Below are 23,300 nucleotides of genomic sequence, written 5' to 3' on the forward strand. Positions count from 1 at the left end.
TTACATGTGATTTCATCAATCCTTATCACTGCCACTAATCTTTCACCTGCCTGTTTAAGTTCAACATCTTGTTCTCCACTCCAAACCCTGCCCTTCATCCTTAAGAAGCTTCAGTTTTCCTAAAGATCAGTGGTTCTCAAAAGTTTTTGATCCCAGCTCCCTTTTACACTAAAAAACAAACAAACAAATAAATAAATTGAGAATCCTCCCCCCTCCACAAAGGCTTTTGTCTATCTGTATTGAATGGTATTTGTCATATTCACTAAAACATCTTAATTTTAAGATGTTTTCTTAGCATTATAATTGTATAGTATCTTGGTATTTTTATCCAAATAGATTTGACTTTGTGGACCCCCTGAAAGAATTCTGGGGAGTCCCTTTGATCCCTAAATTGCACCCTGACAACAGTTCCTGTTGATGATAATTCTAACATCCTAAGCTCACAGTTCAACCTCCTTTTCAACCTTTTAATCTATTTCTAACCTACTTCAACTATTTACTGTGAGTGGCTAACACTTCACTGTTAATCATCGCTAGAAATTAATCCCCTTTTTCAAAGCTATAAATTCAGAAATTCCTTTCTCTAATTATTATATCTCCTGACTTTCTTTTTAACTCTTTTTATTCCTTCAATTCAATTTTATTTTAATTTGCAAATTGTGTTCCTCTTCTCTCCTAGATCTCCAGCCACTGAAAAGGCAAGACAATAATCTATGAAAAATATTTATAATCAAGCAAAACAAGTTTTCCTAGAAGAGAGGGCTGCCTTGGTATCATCATGATGACTTTAGATTTGTGGTTGATCACTATATTGATCAGAGTCTCAAGTCTTTCAAAGTAGTTTATCTCTACAATACTGTTATTGTAAAAATTGTTCTCCCGATTCTGCTTCCTTCACTCTGTATTAGTTTATATAAATCTTCCCATTTTTTTCTGAAATTATTTCCTTATTCATTTCTTACATAACAATAATGCTTCTATTCCCTTCATACAACACAACTTCTTCAGCCATGACCTAGTTGATTCCTCCTCAGTTTTCAATTCTATGTTATCACAAAAAACTCTATTGTAAATATTTTTATACATATGGGATCTTTTCCCTTTACTTCAATCTCTTGGAGGTATGGACTAGTAACATTAACACCAAGTCAGAGCATTTTAACGGACTTTTGGGTATAGTTCCAAATTGCTTTCAAGAATGCCCGGAACAGTTTGCAATTCCATCAGCAGTGCATTTAATTACTTCTCTCCCTCACAAACACAATCCCTCCAGGATTGAGCATTTCCCTATTTTGTTTTCTGTCAACTTTGTCTCTTTGATGAAAGAAAGATATAGCTATAATTAGATATACACACATATGCATGTGTGTACGTGTATGTGCATGCAGAACTACACAAACACACATATACACATGGATGCATGTATTTATATATACACATATGTTCATGTATGAATACACATTAATACATGTGACAGCTAGGTGGTACAGTGGACAGAACATTTGGTCTGTAGGAAGATAAACCCAAGTTCAAATTTTGCCTCAGACATTTATTAGCTTATGTGAACCTGACAAAAATCACTTAACCACTGCTTGCCTCAGGAATTTCCTCATTCCCTAAAATAGGGAATTATTCACAACTATCCTTGTAGACTAAGCTCCTATTCTTAAGAATAGGGTTTCATGTCAATTTTTGTATCCCCCCCACATATAAATGCTTAATAATTATTTGTTGAACTTAATTTGATTTTTCCTTCTTGCCATGCCCTGCCATGTCTATACAATTAGCACCTTAGTTTAGGCCCTGACATCCTAGCATCCCTGCCTCCAGCTTCTCCTCTCATCAATTGGATCACTATTAAAACAATCTTCATATTGCATACATAGATCTGATCATAGCACTCCCCTGCTCAGAAATTTTCAATAGATGTTCCTTTCCTAAAAGACTTAAGCAGATTTCTTATCCTATTATACATCATTCTTTATAATCAGGCTCCAACATAATTTCCTAGTCTTTTTTCCACATTACTTTGGCTCAATTAAAATATGAATTACTTTGTTAAATAAAATGAATTATTAACTCATCTCTGATCTAGTCCCTCTCTTCATAGTACAATTGCACAGACCAGTTATGCATGAATAACCTCCCTCCATTGAATTCCATGCCTTTAAAGGTTCAGCAAAGGTGCTGGTAACTTCATGAAATCTGCTCTAATTTCCATAGCTGGAAATCCCTTCAATCTCTTATGTTATTCTGTCTGACATTTCTCATGCACTTAATCATCTTCTCACAATATAGTCGTACACTTTCACTTTGCAATAAATTAAATATGAGGTATTAATTACTCAGAGCAAGAACACTGTTAGTTTTTCACTTACAAGTACTGTGTTCAATAAATATCTGTCGAACTAAATCATTTCCCCAGAACTAAAGCATCCTTAAGTTGATTAATATTTCAACAAATATTTAAGTGTCTAATATGTACCAAGCACTGTGCTACAAGGAAACAAAAGAAGGAAAGAGTTCCTTGTCAGAAAGAGCTTACATTCCAATGGGGAAGACAGTAAATAGATACAGCATAGATATAGATGTGAATAAAAACAAAATAGTTAAATACAAGCTAGTTTGAGAGACAGCATTAGCAGTTGATGGAAAGGGCAAAGAGCAAGAAAGTTTTCATGCAAAAGATGGTGACAGAGCTACCTATTAGAGGGAGAGTGGATTCTGTAAGGTAGTGGTAAGGAGGCAGTGCATTCCAAGGATGAGGAGTGCTAATACAAAAGCAAGGAGACTCAAGAGAGTGAATACAGAGTGAAGACAATGAGAAGGCTAGTTTGGCTGGATCAGAGTGTGGGAGATGGAGTAATAGCCAATAAAACTCAAAAGATATGTTGGGGCAAGATAGCAAGAGGTTTTAAAGTATAATTTAAGATTTTTATTTCATCCTAGAGGCAACAGAGTTGATTGGGTAAGAGAATAAGCTCATATCTGCACTTAAGGAAAGCTGTTGGTAGTTCTGTATAGGATAAACTTTAATAAGAAAGGACTTGAGGAAAATTTTTGTTGTTTTGTCAATTAATTTTGTCTGATTCTTACTGACCCTATTTGCAGTGTTCTTAGCAAAGACAATGGAATAGTTTGCCATTTCCTTCTCTAGCTTATTTTACAGCTGAGGAAACTGAGGACTAATTAAAAGACTTTTGCAATAATTTAGGTGAAAAATGACAACCTGAAGTGATATGAAATCAGGTGTCAGACAGAAATGATGTAAAGGTAGAAATAGCTAGATTTGGTTGAGGGAAAATGAGTAATAGAAAATAGAGTTCTTGCAAAGCCCATATTGTGACTTTGTGGAAAATTCCAACAAAACACCTGAAATGAATCCTCTGCTAGACTTTCTGCTGATCACTTCTTAATATAAGCAGTCTTAATTTACTTACCCTTATGACTGCATCTGGAAATTACCTAACAAAAAGGGAAAAACATATGAAGAAACTGAAGGAAACAATACAACTGAGTTATTTTAAAAAATAAATAAATAATTACACTTTAATTTACATGCCAGAGTTTTCTGGATAGAGCACTAGCCCTGGAGTCAGAAGGACACAAGTTCAAATGTAGCCACAGATACTTACTATTCGTGTGACCCTGGGGAAGCCATTTAACCCTGCCTTCAAAAATATAAATATATAAATGCAAAAATTCTTAAACTGGAATCTATGAACTTGTTTTGTTGATAATTGCATATCAATATAATTGGCTTTCTTCATAATTTTATGTATTTTATACATTTAAAAAGCATTATTTTGAGGAATCAGCTTCAGACTGCCAATAGGGTCGAAGACACAAGAATTGACAACTTTATTTCAACATTATGACACTGGAGACCAACGGGGGAAAAAAGCTGATGATAAATCTACTTCAAATTTAATCCCTTTATATATCTAGAAACAAGTCCATTTCAGTTGTTACCAATACCCATTTACAGAAGGAAGACATTTTCCTATAAACATTCTGTTCCCAAATCTAAATTGCCTACAAGAAAATGGTTTCCATGTTAGGTTGAAGTCTCAGAATAAAATTAGAAATACTCACTAAACTCACATTTTACAGCTAGCAAAGCTCTATAAAGAACCTTAAGATTTTCAAAATTTCTAATTAATTATATGGCATTTGACAAATAAAACATCCATTCCCATTCTCTGTCTTACCAGAGCAGTGCTTAAAAAGTCTTCTATAACTTTAACCAAGGACACAGTTATAATTAGTTCTCCAGTGCTCAGAAATTCAATAGTTTTTTCAAACCAGGAAGCCATGTAAAAATAAAAAAAAAATAGTCATGAATGACCCCGTCACAACTGTCTATCCTACTAAAAAAAAAAGAAAGCTTATGTTTTAGAATTTCAGTCTTACAAGACAGCTTTTAAAAAAAGTAACTAATTTTTAAAAAAATACACCTAAAAGCCTCATATACAAGGAATTTCAGCCTACAGTACAACAGACTTTCTATTGGACAGAAACATATACAGGTAAAGTCATATTGTGAAATGAAAACATATGCATAAAATACTAAAGAAAGGCAACATGATATAGTGGATAGAGGACCAGCTTTGAAGTCAAAAGACTTGAGGTCTTGCTTCTGTCTTACACTAATTGTGAGACCAGAGGCAAGGGACTTACTTACTCAAAGGTGTTCTCTGTTAAATATTTAACAGGAGGATGATATATGCTTTTAAGTTTAAGATGTATTATCAACACTTTAAATCTATATAATCAATCTCTGATTTGTGGCAATTGCCAATTTATGTGGTATGAATGGTTGGTCACACTAAAAAAATTTAACAATGGGTTTCAAGACCAACATATGCCTATATTCACCTCAGGTGACTCAGAAGGGACATTCCATACCCGAAACTGCCTAAAATATGAAATCACAAGTTTAGAACAACAACAATATCAACAAAAAAACACACCAGGCCATTCAGATGAAAGAATTAGGTTGACATTATAGAAGCTATAGTTATTTAATAGATCTCTAGAACATGAGTGAAAGATGAAAATCCTAGATTTGAGATAGTACTACAGGAATGAAAACTTCCAGAATTCTAAACATTCATCCTGCTGCAAATCTGGCTGCAATCAAAACCTTTTCCTGGAAAAAAAAAAGCTTTCAAATAATCCATTTCTTGGGATTCCCAAAGCCAAGAATCTTTTCCCACTTCAAATATCCCTAAAGCAATTTTTCTGGATTTCTCTTTGAGTTCTGTTACCCTCCTTTTTTATTATTCTTACCTGTTGCTATTGTCTATACCTCCAATAGATTATAAACTGCTGGGTAATTAAATATTTGTTGAACTAAAGAATATAGATCTGATTTTATACAGAAAATCTATGAAAAAATGAGACTTGTTTTCAAATATTCAATTTACAACAAACTTCTGAGGCCATCTTTAGGAATGTGTTGTGGCAATATTCATCCATCTAAAAAGGCAGTCCATAAATAGAATTCACAACACTGGGTTAAGGGATTAGGGTTGGAATGGTAACTTCATGGGCAATGCCTATCTGTATCTTTCTGGATACATACTCACATACTTAGGATCATACAAATACACAAGATGCTCAGTACTCAGATCCTTCCTGGCTTCAAGTCAATTTTCTTTCTGGTAGACCATTTTAACCTCTTTTTTGGTGTTGGATTAATTATAATTCATACAAAGTATTGACAAGGAACATCCTTATAAATTTCTCCTTAAATATGATGTTGAAAGTAGTAGAAAAAATAACATCTATTTTAACACAACAGTTAAGCAAACTAATTTTTCACCTAAAAATGAGGGGTAAGGAGAGAAAAGTGTTATCAAGAAATGATTCCTATATAAAACAAAAGATTAAGACTTTAAAAAAAAAAGCCACCATCCAAGGCCATACTCCATTTAATTGGGACACTTATCTTTGGGATCAGTCCTTGTTGAATTAAGAGCTGTTCATCTTTATTGGTATCATCTATGAAGAATCTCTGAATACATTTCAGCAACAATGAAACTCTCTGAAATTCATTGTTGCCCAATTCCTGTATTTTCATGCCACAATGTTAGTAAAGCTCAGAAGACACATGCTGATATTCTAACTTCAAAAACTTAACTTGCCTTAATTATCAATTTGTCAAGATGTAGCAATAAGAGTTGGTTGTATTTTTGACAAAGAGGGTTCTCTTTTTGCTGCAAATATTCTTCTATTTTTTCAAATCCATGACCATGAACTGCATCAATTATAAGGGATTGCAGCTGGGGAGATAAAAGATTTGAAAACACTTTTGAACAAAGTTTATTAATATATACTTGAGTATAACAGAAATACCATTATAACTAAAAATTCATCATGGAGATAACTTACAGAACTATGAAATTGAGAATTTCTTTTCAGTTTTATCATACACAACCACAATGATAACCCTAAATAATATTCTACAATTTTAAAAATAAAAAAACCCAATTCTTTAGGTCCTTAAAGTAATAAAAATTGCCAAATATATATGTACTAATTCTTTTAGAAATACTAGTGATTTTAATGAAGGAGTAATATCATTAATCACAATATAGTATTTTCACCTTTATTGTTATCGTTTGCTTGCTTTTTTTTTCCTTCTTTTTTTTCCTTATTGATCTGATTTTTCTTGCACAGCATGATAAAATGTAAAAATATGTTTAGAAGAATTACACATATTTAACCTGTATTGAATTATTGCTAACGAGGCAAGATGGGAGGGAAGGAAAAAAATATGGAAGACAAGGTTTTGCAAGGGTGAATGTTGAAAATTATTGCTATATATATATATTTTGAAAAATAAAAAGCTATTATGAAAGTAAAAAAATTTAAAATGTCATTAGAAATGATAAAAAGTAGTAAGTACTTAGGAAATAGAATTTTTATAAGAAATATGTAAACTGAACATTTTCTACTTATACATTTGCTTACAACTGGCCTTTTTGTAGATTAGGAGGTCTCTGCTCTCTCCCAAGACATACACCCCAATCATTCAGTCTCTGTAAAAATCTGAATATGTGATGTTTCTCACATCTCTCACATACTCCAAACTTACAGTTCAAATTATATGACAAGATTGTCATGAGCATATGACAACTTGGATATTTCTCTATTTCCTAAATTTTCATTTGTTTTGGCAAAACTTAAGAAACCTGAAGTTAATACCCAATAATCTATATCTAAAATAAATTATAAGTTACAATTATTTTTAGTTTCTCTCATTTCAACTGTTAGTTTTACTATTGTAAGATAAGAAATCAAATTTAGAGTTACCAAAAAACCATCAATACTTGTTGCATAAAGTAGTAAAGAAAACACAAAAATGAAGTGTCCTTACAGAGAATTCAGCAGACATGCTCTTATCTTCAGTGATGCTGTGTAAAGAAGCTTTCTTATTCTCAATCTGAAAATGGTAAAACAAAACAAAACCTTCTTTTTTCATTTTTATCCCAATAATTTTTCAAGGAGAAAAAATGATTTTTATCACTATTTTAAAATAAGGATATTAAAAAGTTTGTAGTTTCAATATGAATAATAAACATGTTAGCTTAAAACTTTTATATAGCCATTTATAAAGGAAAAAAAAATACTTCCAGTCTGTTTTTTAAAATCATCTGTGAGAACAAATAAAATATTAGGAATAGCAAACCAAAATCTCATTTCAAATGTGATTCTACAAATAAAAATTGAAAGTTGAGAATCAATAAATGATCATTCATATGAAAAGTTAAAATGTCTATGAAAAACCAATTTCAAAATCAGACCAAATCAATTAAAAATGTTAATTGTTGGCCTATTCATAATTTTAAGCATTTTAAATTTTTTTTTAATTACAGAGCTATGTAATTTCATCGCTTCAGGGAGCTCTATTATAAGGAAATTCCCTCTACAAATGCTGAGAGGCAACTGTTATCCAATCATTGTCTTGAAGTGACTTATCAAAGGTCACTCAAAGTCACCAGCCTATGGACCTTTCTTCAGAATGATGTTTTTTGAATACATAAACGACAGGATTACTAAGAAGACAATGCCGAAATATAGTTATCAAAATATTCACAGATGCCAGGCTAAAAAAAGAAAACCAAAAACCAAAAAACAAACAACGACAACAACAACAACAACAACAACAACAACAACAAAAAAAAAAACCGCCCGGACATGATCACACACTTTGTCACATGCTCTTTTTTTGTTGTTATTTTAAGCAGTGTTTTGTTTTTTACACCCCTTATCTAAGACGCTAGCAAAACCTTTGTTTTTATTTTTATTTGTTTATTTTGGTGAGGCAATTGGAGTTAAGTGACTTGCCTAGGATCATACAGTTAAGTGTTAAGTGACTGAGGTCATATTTGAATGCAGGTCCTCCTGACTTCAGAACTAGCACTCTCTCCACTGCACCAACTAACAAACACTTTTCACAAGGAAGGCAAACTGAAGTTTTTCCAAAGACGAAGGATAACTATTCACCCAACCTGCAGGACAAAGAGGATCCCAGAAAGAGTCATCTAAACCAAAATTCTAAATTTTACGGATGAAGAAACTGAAACTTAATTAAATGACCCACTCAGAATTTGAACCCATGAACTCAAATACGAGGCTACTGCAGTATCTAATGGTAAACATATAACTATAGTAATGTATCTCTCCAAGGAGAAAATCAATTCCCTTACTGCTTTAGTTTAACTCGCTCCAAGTAGAAAAAAAGGGGGACCCTGTTTCTCTGCAACCTCTCTGCCCACTGAAGGTAAGGCAAAGTATTGATTTGAGCCCCTAGGACCTTCCCCATACTACTCACCTTCATCCTGCAGCTGGAGTAACAGAGCAACCCTCTCAGTAGCTCCGGAGAGTTTCAGAGAGCTCTCAGCACTCTGCTGATAAGAAGCAGCTGCTCCAGCGTGGCGGATTGGCCCCAGCCATTATAATTAAAAGCCCGTGGCTTTTGCTCCCCGTGGGCTACCTGGATAGCACTAAGGAGCTGGACGCTCCGCGAATCCCACCTGCAAAGTTCGTTACCGTCTCTGCTCCTCCCACAGCCTTCCTCATTCCGCTACCATAGGTCCATGAGCTAGCTAGACCTAGACTTCTAGATCTCCAAAGGCGTTTCCCAGCACAAACTTATGACTAAAACAAAGTCTTTAGCAAATGTCTAAAAGGCTTTTCTGCTTTAGGACAACAGAAATGCCAGCAAAAGATGTAAGCCTTGTGATGTCTCGACTTCCCTGACCTCCCAACCAGTGCTTTGGAATTTTAGCAATGATCTAGTCAATCGATGCGGGTGGCAAAGCACTTGAAGGAAAGAGAGGGTTCAAGTATTATTATCCTGGGGAAATAGCTGAAACTTGCAGGATGGCTGCAGAGGTGGGCTCTGCCTGCCCTACAGGTAGTAACGAATTAACAACAAGCATTTATTAACTAATAATAACATTCATTCTATTGTCTATAGCAGATTCTACTTGCAGGGCAGAAACGTTTTTGCTTATCACAAAATCTCCAAATCAGATTGAACCTTACAGAACTTGAGAGGCTTTCTAAAACTGTTCTTGATTGTCTATCCTCACTACCTTTAAGAGATTCTGTGTTCTATGTAAACCAGCAATTAAATACCTACTTTGTGCAAAAAACAGTGTTAAACTCTGGGGAATACAAAGGTAAAAATTAAACAGTACCTACCTACTATCCTCAAGAATTTACATTGCATTGTAGTTTTCAAGAAGTTCATGGTTTCATGAGACTTTGGTTGCTTTATTTTTCTTAGCACATTAATTCATTTCTGATTCCACGTAATCTACAAGGATTCATCTCCAGCCACCCAATTCCACCCACTCAGCCAGAATTCTGAAGTATCCTCCTTCCACATTTACCAATGCCCAGACAATATAATTTTATAAAAACTCTGATCTTCACTACCTTCTTCCACCAGACTTCTCCAGATTTGGAATCCTGCTTGGGGAAATAGAAAAAGGTATTCTAGATCCTGGATTGGGAACTAGGAAAGATTCAGAGAAAGTCAATAAAAGCAATCAAATCTCTCCAGGAACTGAAAGTCTTCCTTCATTCACTTCCTTTACTTTTCCATGAGAGAAGGAATACTGAGCCCTTTACAATCCTTTCCCCAATCTCCAGCACCACCACCTCAAGTTCCGGATCAAGGAGGAATTCTATGAAATAGTTTAGCTATTTCAAAGAACCTCAGGGGTAGTGGGTATGGTTAGGTGAGATTTGAGTTTGTATACACTAAAAAATTATCAGGACCAGAAAATCATGGGCTCAAAGAAATTCTCGTCTTGAAGGAAGAGGCTGTTTTGCTCCTAGAAAATGTTCACAACTTGTTCTTTGTCCTTCATTCTCAAAGAGAACCATGATATCAGAGAAGTGATGCCATGACTTGCAAATTAATTAAATTTAAGTGAGGGAGAGTTGTGCAAAGTCACTAGCCTCATTTTCTCCTCTGGAGCCATGTGGGTCCAGTAACAGGATACACATCAGGATGACTGGAGATGGCTCGCAATAATAATAATGTTAGCATTTTAGCAAAATCAATCAGTAACTCTTGAATGCAAAACACCTTCCTGTCAGTGGGCTCACGGCTTACATGCCTTTGAACAAGTCAGTGAACCATGGGGAAGAAAATGGAAATCACTGTGCTATAGGACAATCTCTTCTATGGAAATAAAAACCAGTATGTACTCTACTAGTGAGTTTGTGGAAAGATATGATAGCAGGGGCTTGGCTACTCCTCTCCATCATGCTGCAAAGGAAAATGATTCCTAGAAGTGCTTGCAAAAAACTCTGAAGGTTGGAAAATGCAGACTAATAAAATTAGATGATGGCAACAGAGACACCCAAGGTGTTGTGTTAGAAAGCACTTTGGAGTTGGCTGCCAACTGACCTGGTTTAATACTAGTTTCTGATATTTAATAGCTATGCTAGTGTGGACAAATCACTCTCCAGCTCTGGGCTTGTTTCCTCTCTATAAGAGAGTAAGTTGAATTATATGACTGCAATGTTAATTTTTAGTTCAGTAATTTTGTGATGTAAATCAGAGTTCCTTATACCTTTAGGTTGATGCAAAATTGTTTATTTTGGGCCTTCATAAACTTTTTCCACTTGTGACCCCTTTTTGCCTGAGAAATTTTGCACAAACCTGGGTATACAGATATATAAAATAGGTATACAAATCAAACAGTTACTGGTGATAAATCATAATTTGCAACTCCCACATTGTTATGTGACCCTATACAGGAGTCACAACCCATTTTATAAAGCTTTGATCTATATTGAAGTATCTGCTTTAATAGATAAGGTGCATCTGGATCTCTCTACATTTTTTTTAATTTTTCTGAAGTATTTTTATTTTACATCATTTACATTCCTCTAGTATGTATCTTTCCTCTTTTCCTCTCTGTTTTCCTTTAAAACAAAGAATTGAAAAAGAAAGGAAGAAACAGTTCATCAAAACTAGCACATATCTCACATATCTCAGCCAAGTCTAAAATGATATGTAGAGTTCCGTGTCCATTGTCCCCCACCTCTACGAAGAAGGGAGGGCTGTACATTGTCGATTTTTGAGGGGGCCAGGCTTGATTCCCCCAAAACAATTTCCAAAATCATTATCTTACAGCTCACTTGTGGAAAATAGATTCAGGAGCAGAAGCCTACTACTCTTACGAATCTCAGGGAGCAATATCTAGTTGGAAACTTCACTTAAAATAGGAAGTTTCCCACCTCCACTTGCACACTAGACGTGCTCTCTTGCGTCTAGTCCCCCTCAACTGAGAGTGCCTGATTCAGACTCCCTCTAGTCTCTCAAAGTAGTGAGGGATTCAGGGGTCTGTTCACTGATTAGATCTACAATTCAGGAGTGACAGGACTTTGGGCAAAGAAAAGGCGGGGAGAAAAACCTGCCCTCCCTTCTCAGTCTACATAAAAGCAAGCCCTCCATTGGCTGATGATGAAGTGTGCAAACTGGGCTTTCATCCTTGCAGCCTGTCCTCTTCAGCACCAAAGTCCTGGACTGGAACACAGCTCAATCTCCCTAAGCTCTTTACCTTCTCCTTGGGAGATGCTTTCCCTTCTCTCCCTCACCTCTTAATTTCTAAAATTTAGCTCTTTTTATTTTATTAGGAAAACAAAAACAAAAAACCAAAACCAACATCTCCAAATTCCTTTTGAATTTGAAAATTGTTGATTTTTTTTTTTTTTTTTTTTTTTACTTTCTGGATCAGGGGGTTAGGTGGAGGTGTTTTACCTTGGGTCAAGAAAGAATAAAGAAAGCAGAGAAAGACAAGGTCGAAAATGGCAACCAATGCTTTTGAGGAGGTGGACTGCACGTGTTCCTACGGGATGAAACTCAACTGGGACATCAATGATCCCAAAATGCCTCAAGTAAGTGAGAATTGTGTTGAAGAGCTAGGTCTATTGTGCTTCTAGAGTTTTCCTTCAAAAGAAAGGCAGAAATGTACGTCTATCTACCTATCTATCTTTTTACCAGCTATTTAGTTTTACTTTGCATAGATACCAGTGAAACCCTTTTATCAGAATAAAGGCCCTAAATTTAGGTCCAGTTTCCTATTTTTCAGAAATAAGCTCTTGACTCCCTTGCAGTAAAAATAGATAGAAACTGCCCCTACTGTCAACAGATCAACTTTCAGGAATTTTACTTTTCTGTGCAAGTTTGAAGTGATTAGATTGAAATATAACAAGAAAGAGAACAGAAATGCATCTCTGATCTCCACATCCTGATTCTCCCAAAAGCTTCTCCAGTAGAAAAAGAAAGCTTGTGTCTTTCTTGAAATGAACAGAAAAGATTTAAAAATCTGTTTCATATGATTTATATATTATTACTTCTAAGGAAAAACATGAGGTGTGACTATGAAGCAATACAACTAAATTTATTCAAATTTACCAGTCTCTACAACAGACCTCAACCCATTCATTTCAAAGGAGTCACAGTAGTACTGTCAAGACCCAAATCTTTTTCTTGCTCTACTTTTCAAACTGCCCTCAAAACCTAAATGTTATTCTTTTGAATATATGCAACCATGCTGCCTTTTTTTAAAATAACTTTTTGTTGATAGAACTCATGCCAGGGTAATTTTTTACAACATTATCCCTTGCATTCACTTCTGTTCCGATTTTTCCCCTCCCTCCCTTCACTCCCTTCCCCAGATGGCAAGCAATCCTTTACATGTTGAATAGGTTACAGTATATCCTGGATACAATATACTTGTGCAGAACCAAACAGTTTTCTTGTTGCACAGGGAGAATTGAATTCAGAAAGTATAAATAATCCAGGAAGAACAACAAAAATGCAAGCAGTTTATATTCATCTCTTCCAGAGAAAGGGAGAGTTCCTGTGGTCAAATGAAATAATAATCAGAAAGTGATTAACATAATTCCTGGCACATAGTAAACACTATATAAATGTTAGCTCTTCCTTCCTCCCCTCTTTTTCTCCCTCTCTCCTTCTTTTTTCCCTTCCTTCTTTCCTTTCTCCCTCCTCTTTCTTTCTTTCTTTCTTTCTTTCTTTCTTTCTTTCTTTCTTTCTTTCTTTCTTTCTTTCTTTTTTCTTTTTCTCTCTCTCTTTCTCCCTCCCTTCCCCTCTCCATCCCTCTCTCCTTTCCTTCCTTCTTTCTCCCTTCCTCCTTTTTTCTCTTCCTTCCTCTCTCTCTCTCATTCTTTCTTTCTTTTTTCCTTCCTTCCTTCTCTTCTTCTTCCTTTATTTCTTTCCTTCTTTCTTTTTTTTTTATCTCTTAGGTAGAGAATAGATATATTTCCAGAAATACTAAAATGTCACTAAGTTGGTAGGAGGAGATTTGGATTTTTAAAAGTAAGAATTCAACATATAGAAAATGAATCCCACTTCTGAAATCTTTTTTCAGTTTTGGACATTGAACATATTCTCCATTTGGTTTTGTGATGAAATCTTCCTGGAAGGACAAGATTAGTTTTCTGCCTCCAAACCCCAAAGGTGTTACACACAAAATTTTCTATATCCTATTCGCATTAAGTTAACCTGTTTCTTAATAATTGAGACATTATTTAATCACGAATTCATTCTAAGATATAAGGCTTGATATCAAACTTTTCAGTGTATCTTTCTGGTTTAATTTTCCTTGGGGATAGCATTAATTTGTTTTTAATTTTGATTGATTTTTTAAAATATCACATTCATTTCCTAATGTGCCCCTTCTCCTAACCTATTCTAAAATATTTCCCTTGAAACAAAGATTAAAAAACAACTAAGCAAACAAAAAAAATAACTCAATAAAACTGACCAGTTATTCACTAAGCAGAGAGGGACGGAGAAAAGTACATTTTCTCATGTATTGAAATGGAAATACAGTTTCATCATTATAAATATAGCATTCAGTTTCATTTTATATTTCTTTCTGCTTACATTGTTATTTTCCTGGTTCTGTTCACTTTACCCTGCATTTATTATTATTATCATTATTATAAGCATTCCTATAGTACCTTAAAATTTGCAAAGTATTATACAAATATTATTTTACTTTAATCCATAACATCTCTGAGAGGTAGATACTATTACTACTTCCATTTATATGCAAGAAAACTGAGGTAAACACAAGTTAAATGATATTTCCAGGGTCACATAGCTAGTATGTGTTTGAGAATAAATTTGAGCTTCTATCCTCTTGACTTTAGATCCAGAACTTTTTCTACTATACTACCTAGCTACTAAAGACTTCCCAAATGTTTTTAAATTCTTTATAGTCACTATTTCTTTGAGTATAATGGAATTCCATTACATTCTTGTACTAGAGTTTATCTATTTACCAATCAATGGATTACAGTTCTTTGCTTCCACACATAATACTTATATGAATATGTAACTTTTCTGTCTTTGAGTTCCATGAAGATATTACTTTTAAAAAACGTAATTCTAAATTTCTTTCCAGAAATGTTAGACCAGTTCAGAGCTCCATTAACAGTATAATAGTGGGCCAGTCTCCCCACAGCCCTACTCATATTGATTATTTCCAGCATTTGTCATTTTTTCCAGTTTGTCAGATATAAATTGATACCACAACTTTTTTTTTCAATTTTCATGTTTCTTAATGATTTGGTGCAGTCTTTTATGAATTGTTTGTTCATATATTTTGAACTGTTGGGGGATTGATTCTTGGTGTTATATAGTTTTGCTGATTCCCTATATGTCTTGGAAAAAATCTTTTTCAGAGTTAAGGAAAATTATTTTTCTTAATTAATGTGTCTCATCCTAATGAAATGGCATTTATTTGCAAATATTCATGTGGCTTAAGAGTTAATTCTCATCAAAAAAGATATCTTTTAGCTCTAGAATTTGTTTATTTGTTGATTCCAGATGTTAAAATATTAATATCTAAGTGTTATTATGCTTTTTATAAGTCACTTTCATTTATTATTTATAACATTCATAAAGGCAGCTAGATGGTGCAATAGATAGAACTCTTATCCTGGAGTCAAGAAAATCTACGGACAAATTCAGCTTCAGACTTTAAATAGCTGTGTGACCCTGGGCAAGATATTTTGCTTTTCCTCAACTATAAAATGAAGATAATTAAAAACACCTACCTCCCAGAGTTGAGAAGACACTATTTTAAAGATTATTTAAATATTTTGCTCTGAATGTGAACTCAACTTTCAAACTATACTCTCTTGGTTATTCAAATTTTTCTCCATGTCAATGTATTTTAACTGGTATGAAATACTTTGCATAATAGATTGTAGAATCATGGGATGTAGATATAGAATTAGAAGATGCATTCATGACCATTTAATCTAACCCCTTTATTTTATAGATAAGAAAACTTTAGGTTTAAAGATCCTAAAGAACTTGCCTGTGACCATTCAGCTAGAAAGGAGGACTCAAACTCAGACCCTTACATGAAACTCAGTATTCTTTCCACATACTCTGCTGACTCCCATTTCTCTTTATTTAATGGCACATTGATAAAAGGGAATGTCCTTTCACTTGTTCAAGGCATCCTTTTATACTTTGAGAGATATATGACTGTATAATGAAGAAGGAATGGCAGGCAAGATTTGGAGAGAAGTCAATGTTTTGTATTATGTGCTTTCCTCATAAGGTGCTATTAGGACTAGAACTGGTTCATCAATGAAATCTTAAACTCTGGAGAAAGAATATTGTAGAGAGGTGAAGATGCTTACAAGTTAAATTCTATTTCAATGAAAAGAGAATAGAATATGAAAATCATCTTGTGCTAGAATTCTGCCAATTATATATTGTAGGAGTGTTTTAAAGTTTATAAAGCATTGTATATATATTATGTCATATAATTCTCATAATAATCCAATGAGAGAGGAACCTCATTTTAGAGATGAGAAAATTGAGATAAATTAAATGACTTTTCCTGGGTCACACAGCTAATACTTGTCTGAACAGGATTAGATTGCAATTCTTCCTGATTTTAAGTTCAACACTATTCATTAGTGTGGACTTGGAAATATTTTCATGAAATCAAATAATTTTAGAACTGTGAGTAACTTGGAGAATTTAAAGTGGGAAGGACTTTGCAGACGAAGGAAATAAATATTATGGAAATGAAGTGATTTCCTCAAATTCATATTTCTCATAAATGACTGAGATGATATTTAAACTTTGAATAAAAGCCCACTGCTCTTGCTAATATCCCATTTCATCATCAAGTGATTATCATCAGACTATGTTGTACCTGAGACATAAATAAGATCTGTATTTATTCACTGCCAAAATAATCTTCTTTTCTGACTTTAAAATTTTATTTGGAATAATATTTTATTTTTCCCAATTACATGTAAACCCAATTTTAACATTTATTTTTTAAATTTTGAGCCCCAAATTCTTTCCCTACTGTCTTCATCTTCCTCCTCCTTGAGACAGTAACCAATTTGATAAAAATTATAAATTATACATGTGCAATCATGCAAAACATGTTTCTATATTAGTCATGTTATTTAAAAAGACAAAAAAAAAAACCTTACACCAAAAGGAAAGTAAAGAAAGTGAAAAACAGTATGCTTTGATCTGTAGTCAGACTCCATCATTTCTCTTTATGGAGATGGGTAGTATTTTTCATCATGAGTCTTTGGATCATTGTATTGCTGAGAAAGTTAATCGAAGTTGATCATCATACAACATTGCTGTGACTGTGTAATGTTCTCTTGGTTCTACTCTCTTAACTTTGTCTCAGTTCACGTAAGTCTTTCCAAGTGACTTTTTGGCTTTCAAAGGAACAGGTTCTCCTTAATGTAAATTCTGAATCCTTTTTTAATGTAGTAGATAGAAGGTTGGACATTTAGTTTTTTCTATACTAGTTAACTTTTATCTAATGCTTTCTCTTTTTTTCTGTCTCTTTCTTCCTTCTCTATTCTTCCCTATCTCATTCTCTTCTTCATTTCCAAACTCCCACCTTCCATTTTCCCATGTGTTTCAGGAGCCTAAACAATTTGATCACTTCAGAGAATGGCCAGATGGCTATGTGCGTTTCATCTATAGAGGAGATGAGAAGAATGCTCAACGCCATCTCAGTGGCTGGGCCATGAGGAATACCAACAACCACAATTGCCTGATCCTCAAGAAATCTTGCCTTGGTGTGGTAGTGTGTGCAGGGAGCTGTTACCTACCAGATGGTTCGAAGCTACAACTTCGGCCTGCCATCTGTGACAAAGCCCGACAAAAGCAACAAAGTAAGATGGGGCCAGAGAGGAGAGAAATAGGGGATGGAGAGGAAAAGAGAAAGAAGAGGAGAGGGGAGGGCGGGGCAGGAAAAGATAATTCAGAGTCATAATATTAGATTTTGAAGGGGCTTTAGACAACATCTTGTCTAGCACCCTTATTTAACAGATGAGGAAACTGAGGGAGTTAAATGAATTAGTAAAGGTCCCACCGGAGGACCTTCAGTAGGACTTCAATGTAAAAGGAGCATTATTCTGAAATGAGTATTTTTCTAGTGATGGGAAGGAAATGGGATAATGCTTTAAGATTTTAATTTCTCAGATAAAGGGTCACATATTATTTGATGAAATTATGAACATGGGCAGATACAATTGATCTTGGGCAAAAAACTGTAGAGCAGATGAAGTTTGCTTGATGTCTTCTAAGTTGAGGGCAGCTATCTCCCTGTGGGAAAGTCTCCTTCGGGGACTTAAGGGGGCCAAAAGAGAGAGATTCTCCTGAGTAAGAAAAAACAAATTTCATCTATTCCATAGTTTTGCTCAATACCAGTCACATTTGTCCATGTTCATGATTTCATAAAATAATAAGTGACCCTTTATTCCAGGACTAAAAATACCAAAGTATCATACTACTTTTCTTTTCACTATCATGGAGAAATACTGATTTCAGAATAATACTCCTTTTACAATGAGATCTTAATTCTATTCCTCCTTTTATTAGTAGTACAACTCCACTGCACTTATAACTCTTTTTGACTCCTATCTACTCTCAGAAATGATAGTTCTATTCACAAGATATCTTTAACCAAGTATGGAATGAGATAAGAAATGGAGTGGTTATTGTAATCAATTCCACATACCCTACGATAGCCCAAACATGGGAATCAGCATTAGAGCTAAGGTTAAAATTGGATACATCAAGGAAGTGGAATTTTAGGGCTGAGAGTTTATGTAGTCCAATATTTTCATTTTATAGACAAGGAAAACAGGACCTAGAAAGCTAAGTGACGTTCTCTGTGTCACACAGCAATGACAGAACCAGGTCTATAAGCCATGCCTTCTGATGCAGTGTTCTTCCCCCTATAGCATGCCACCTCCATTAGTGTCCCAAATGTTTATATTTTAACAAGACACCCTAGAGATACAATCCCAATGCCTCACCCCAAAGACGTGACAGGCAGATGAAAAGGATGTTATGAGGTGTGGAGGGAAGGAGCAGTACTCAAATTACACTGTGTAAGTGACTAGAAAAACAGATTTCCAAAAGCCATGAAGGATGTCTTGTCCTCTGTTTAAACAGCTCTATAATTTTGTACCTTTGCTTCAGGTTTCCATAGGAAAAAAAGTAAAGATGGAAAGTTGTAAAGGTGCTGGCAAAATCTGGGCATAAGTTTCAGAGAGGTGAATAGAAGGGAGGAATGAATAATATAGAGGGAAAAGGCAGTCTCACAAATTGTGACACTAATTTGACTGAGCCCAGATTCTCTGGTTCTTTTCTTATGCTTATGTCCGCTAATTCAGAGGGTTTTAACAGAGCTTGGAAATTTGTGACCATGGAACCACACAAAGTGATAGTGAGATATTCTAGTATGTTAAGTTATTTAGATGAAATGAATTAGCTTGGTCACTGATCAAGTGATCTAAGATAATAAACTGCATTTTGAAATATAACTATTGTCTTTCCATCATTTGGGAAAGTTTGTGGTGTCAGTGTCTTGATTGTAGAGAGACCCACTAATATCCTCTCTTGATCCTGCAGAGAAAGCATGTCCCAATTGTAATTCAGCTTTAGAGTTGATACCTTGCCGAGGTCATAGTGGCTACCCTGTTACTAACTTCTGGAGACTTGATGGCAAGGCAATATTTTTCCAGGTAAGATGAATCTATGTTCTATGATAAGGATTTAGGTCAATTCTACACAGAGTTGTAGGTAGAGAGGGAAACATCCTCAGAAACTGTCTAGTCTAAGCCCCTACTCTTATAGATGAGAAAACTAAGGAACAAAGAAATTAAATCATTTTTTCAAGGCTACACTTCTAAGTGGAAAATGGTCATGATAAATTCGAGTACCAAATATATCCAAAGACTTTAAAATATACATTAAGTCCATACTTTCAATGAAGTGGAATATTATGAGATATCTAAATAAGATTATTAAGGGTTAGAGGGAAAGGAAAGAAGGGATTAGAATCCAAATTTCCTGTTTCCTAGTGTAATATCTGGTAGCACAAGGATATAGTTTTGAATCTAGAGTCAGGAAGATGCAAGTTCAAATATAGCCTCAGGTACTTATTATTCATGTGACTGAGCAAATCATTTAAACTCTGCCTCAAGTTTGCTCAAGTGCATAATAACAATAACAATATTTTCAGAGTTATTGTAAAAATCAAGTAAAATCATATTTGTAAAGTGCCTGGTACATAGTGAAAGCTATGCAAATGTTTATTCCCTTCTCTTCCCCGTTTTTATGTCATTTCTAAATAGCCCTAAATAGTATTCTAAATACATCTAATATAGTTTATATGGAGAATCTTGCTCAACATAGCTATACAACAATAGGACTTTTGGATAAACAGAAAGCTTTTATATATAATACATCATAAACTATTATTACAAATATTCTTTAAAAGTTAGGATTCTTAGAACTGTTTAGCTCCTATCTAATGCTTAGGTAAACACACGCATGATTAATGTTTTGACTGATGCAGGCCAAAGGAGTTCATGATCATCCAAGACCAGAAAGTAAATCAGAAACAGAAGCAAGAAGAAGTGCTATTAAAAGACAAATATCCTCTCACCAGATTCAAAAAAAGAGGAACATGGAGTCCCAGGTATTACTTTATATTTGTATAATGCTTTGGAGTTTAAAAAGTGTAAACTTGTTTCTTCATTTCTTGAGACAATTTACTAACTATAGTAATATGGGGACATCCTGAAAAAAGAAAAAAAAAAAACTCCTGTTCCTGATTTTAATTAGCTATTTTATTTTTTCATTTTCATTTTATACTCATTAGAACTCTAAGAGGTTGGTAAGATTACATTACTTATTTGTATAAATGTTGTTTCCATATTTTATCATGCTGGGGATAGTTGCTTTGTCCTTCATTCTCAAAGGGGACTATGATATTAGGGAGGTGATACCATGACATGCTAATGAATTATATTTAAGCAAGGGAGGGCTGTACAAGGTCACCTGCCTCACTTTTCTCTTTAGAGCCATCTGGGTCTAATGGTAAGACATAATAGTTGATTAATGAATGCTTGTTGATGGACTGATCAATTGAGGCAAGGAAAATGAGGGGAAGAAAGAATTTGAGATTACTCTTTTTTTAATTGTTAATACAAAAATAAGCACATTAATACACATTTTAGGGAGTCTTTCATTCTACTGACTTAAGGACTAGGCAAAAATTTCCTGGCAATTCAATCCAGGAAAACCTGTTTTCCAAGGACAGTTTCTTGGTGCACCCAGTGTTATTATGTTACTATGAACAATGGCACAAGCAGTGTGTTGGATTGGGAGTCAAGGGACCTGGGTTTAGATTCTTGTTCTGCTATATGGCCTTTTGCAAATCACAGCTCCTCAGAGGCCACTTAATATAGTATTGTCATTCTTCCCTATAGTAGGGGACTTCCTATGTAGCTCTGTCCTGTATAATCAATTGCTGTGCTCTGCTCTCCCCACACAGTTCTACTACAATATGAGGGAAATCACCACTTCCCCACACCTGCTTATTAAATCTTAACTTTACCTAAGGAATAGATAAAAATTATGTAGTACCAATGAGAATGCAAGTTTAGTTATTTTTAATTAGCTAGCCTTAAAAATCTGAGAAGTTCTCCCTGCTTTAGCTCAAATTTAGATAATTAATGTTTGTGCTGTGCCTTGCACTGAAGAGTACACAAAAAATATAAGACCTTTATTTCTTTATTTTTAATAGCTTTTTCCCTTAATCAAGGAGACAAATTATAAAAGACATGATACAATCAGTAAATAATTGAGTACTAAACTCTGAAGTTCTGATAATCAATAAAACAAAAGTTGAGGAAAGAGAATGTTTAGTGTGGACTGGAACAACTTGAGTAAGAAGGGACCATTAACCCATTCTCACTTATGGGTGACAATGAGATTGACATGACCAGGATATGAGGGAAGGAAGATGATAATGAATATTAAGTAGTAGGTAGGAAATAAGATTGGATAGGTTATAGAAATAAATGGTTGAAAGGATCTTAAAAGTCACCTAATCTACCCTCCTTGTTTTATAATTAAATAAATCAAAGTAAAGGGAAGTTAAATGAGTTAATGTTTGTTGATTTACTGTTTGGAACTGCTATTTTAAAATGCTCTTCCTGTGAAAGTTCTGAAGTCTGCCTTTTCTTCAAGTCTCAGGAGCTAGCAACAACAATTGTTGATATGGAATAAAGAAAATATAATTTCCACAAAAATGTTAACATAGAAGATAATGAGATTTTGCATCTTAATCTATTTGAAAGATACATTATTTATTTCAGAATGCTTTTCTTCCAGTGAGATTATTCTTATAATCTTTTGCTGTTTTTCCTAATTAAGAAGTGTACTGGGGCAAAACTGATACAGGTTATTGCTATCATTTACATGTTAAAACATTTAAGTGATTTTATTCATTTGCCTTTGCTTTATTTTTCAGATTGAACAGTATCAAGATGCCAGTGGTCATTTCATAAATACTTTGTCCAGCTCAGAAAATCTAGAAGGATTCAATATATTTACAGACACCAGCTTTCCTATTCTAGCTCAGCCTTACTCTTCTTTCCAAAAATCTGATTCCTACAAAGCTCTCTACAACTCAGCCTGCTTTCAAGAAGACATAATTCCTCCCTTTCAGAAATGTCCAAATCCTAGAATCTATGTGCCTAGGCCAACTTGTGGCTATGAAATTACAGTCCCCAATTACATAAACTCTAGCCCATTTCCCAATCTCTACAAAGATTCCAGTAAAAAACACAGTGATACAGATTGGACTTATCTCAATGGACAGTGTAGTGTCAATTCACTTAGTACTCATGATAGGAACTTGGATGTCTCCAGTAAACATCATGGGAGGAAAGCAACTCTTGGGAAAACTGTCTGTGGGCAGAGGAATGACCTTGGACAATTCCAGGCTTCTACCACTCACCCTTATTATAATTCAGAATATTCCTGCAGGTACCTAGGGAGTACCTCACCATCAGCTCCAGCTCTGCAAACAGTTATCACTACCACTACTAAAGTATCCTATCAAGCCTATAAATCACCTGTTGTGAAATACAGCAACAATGTATGTGATGTGAAAAATCTTCAGAGCTGTAGTCATATGTTGGATTGTACCCCAAGGACTGTCTATCCAGAAGTCAAGTTACAAGATGACTGTCAAGAGAGCAAGACCATTTTGCCATATATTGATGAATCACTTCCAACCAAGGGAGAACGAGTAGAAGCTTGGGATATGTATCGATGTGGTTTGGCCCCTGAAAACAATTATTCTGATCAACTAGATCAGCTCTTTACATGTGAGAATGAGGATTTCTGAAGAATACTCTGAACGGTTCAA

At 34.5% G+C, this 23,300-nt stretch overlaps 2 protein-coding genes across 2 annotated transcripts in view; one reads left to right on the forward strand and one right to left on the reverse strand.

Annotated features, from left to right (window-relative positions):
- The window catches only part of SYCP2L (synaptonemal complex protein 2 like), a 60,905-nt gene extending 56,334 nt beyond the window's left edge, over positions 1-4,571 (reverse strand). The window contains exons 1-2 of the mRNA XM_051970690.1: positions 4,212-4,571; positions 3,441-3,465 (exon numbers count right to left, since the gene is read on the reverse strand). Coding sequence (XP_051826650.1) covers positions 3,441-3,465; positions 4,212-4,316 — 130 coding nt within the window. The 5' untranslated portion in view covers positions 4,317-4,571. The remainder of the gene's footprint in view (positions 1-3,440; positions 3,466-4,211) is intronic.
- A 7,652-nt stretch (positions 4,572-12,223) lies between these two features.
- Positions 12,224-23,279, forward strand: GCM2 (glial cells missing transcription factor 2). The gene is made up of 5 exons (XM_051961121.1): positions 12,224-12,432; positions 17,487-17,739; positions 19,487-19,599; positions 20,436-20,558; positions 22,398-23,279. The coding sequence occupies exons 1-5, from the start codon at positions 12,343-12,345 to the stop codon at positions 23,277-23,279; spliced, it is 1,461 nt and encodes a 486-aa protein (XP_051817081.1). The 5' UTR covers positions 12,224-12,342.
- Positions 23,280-23,300: the final 21 nt, after the last annotated feature.

The sequence above is a fragment of the Antechinus flavipes genome, chromosome 1 (assembly GCF_016432865.1).
Source record: "Antechinus flavipes isolate AdamAnt ecotype Samford, QLD, Australia chromosome 1, AdamAnt_v2, whole genome shotgun sequence".
Lineage (NCBI taxonomy): Eukaryota > Metazoa > Chordata > Mammalia > Dasyuromorphia > Dasyuridae > Antechinus > Antechinus flavipes.

What these genes read in the sequence shown, in the direction of transcription:
- GCM2 (XM_051961121.1), top strand. Translation starts at nt 12,343, where the DNA reads ATGGCAACCAATGCTTTTGAGGAGGTGGACTGCACGTGTTCCTACGGG. An exon ending in ATGATCCCAAAATGCCTCAA is followed by an intron (nt 12,433 to 17,486) that starts GTAAGTGAGAAT and finishes CATGTGTTTCAG; the next exon opens with GAGCCTAAACAATTTGATCA. An exon ending in AGAGGAACATGGAGTCCCAG is followed by an intron (nt 20,559 to 22,397) that starts GTATTACTTTAT and finishes TTTATTTTTCAG; the next exon opens with ATTGAACAGTATCAAGATGC.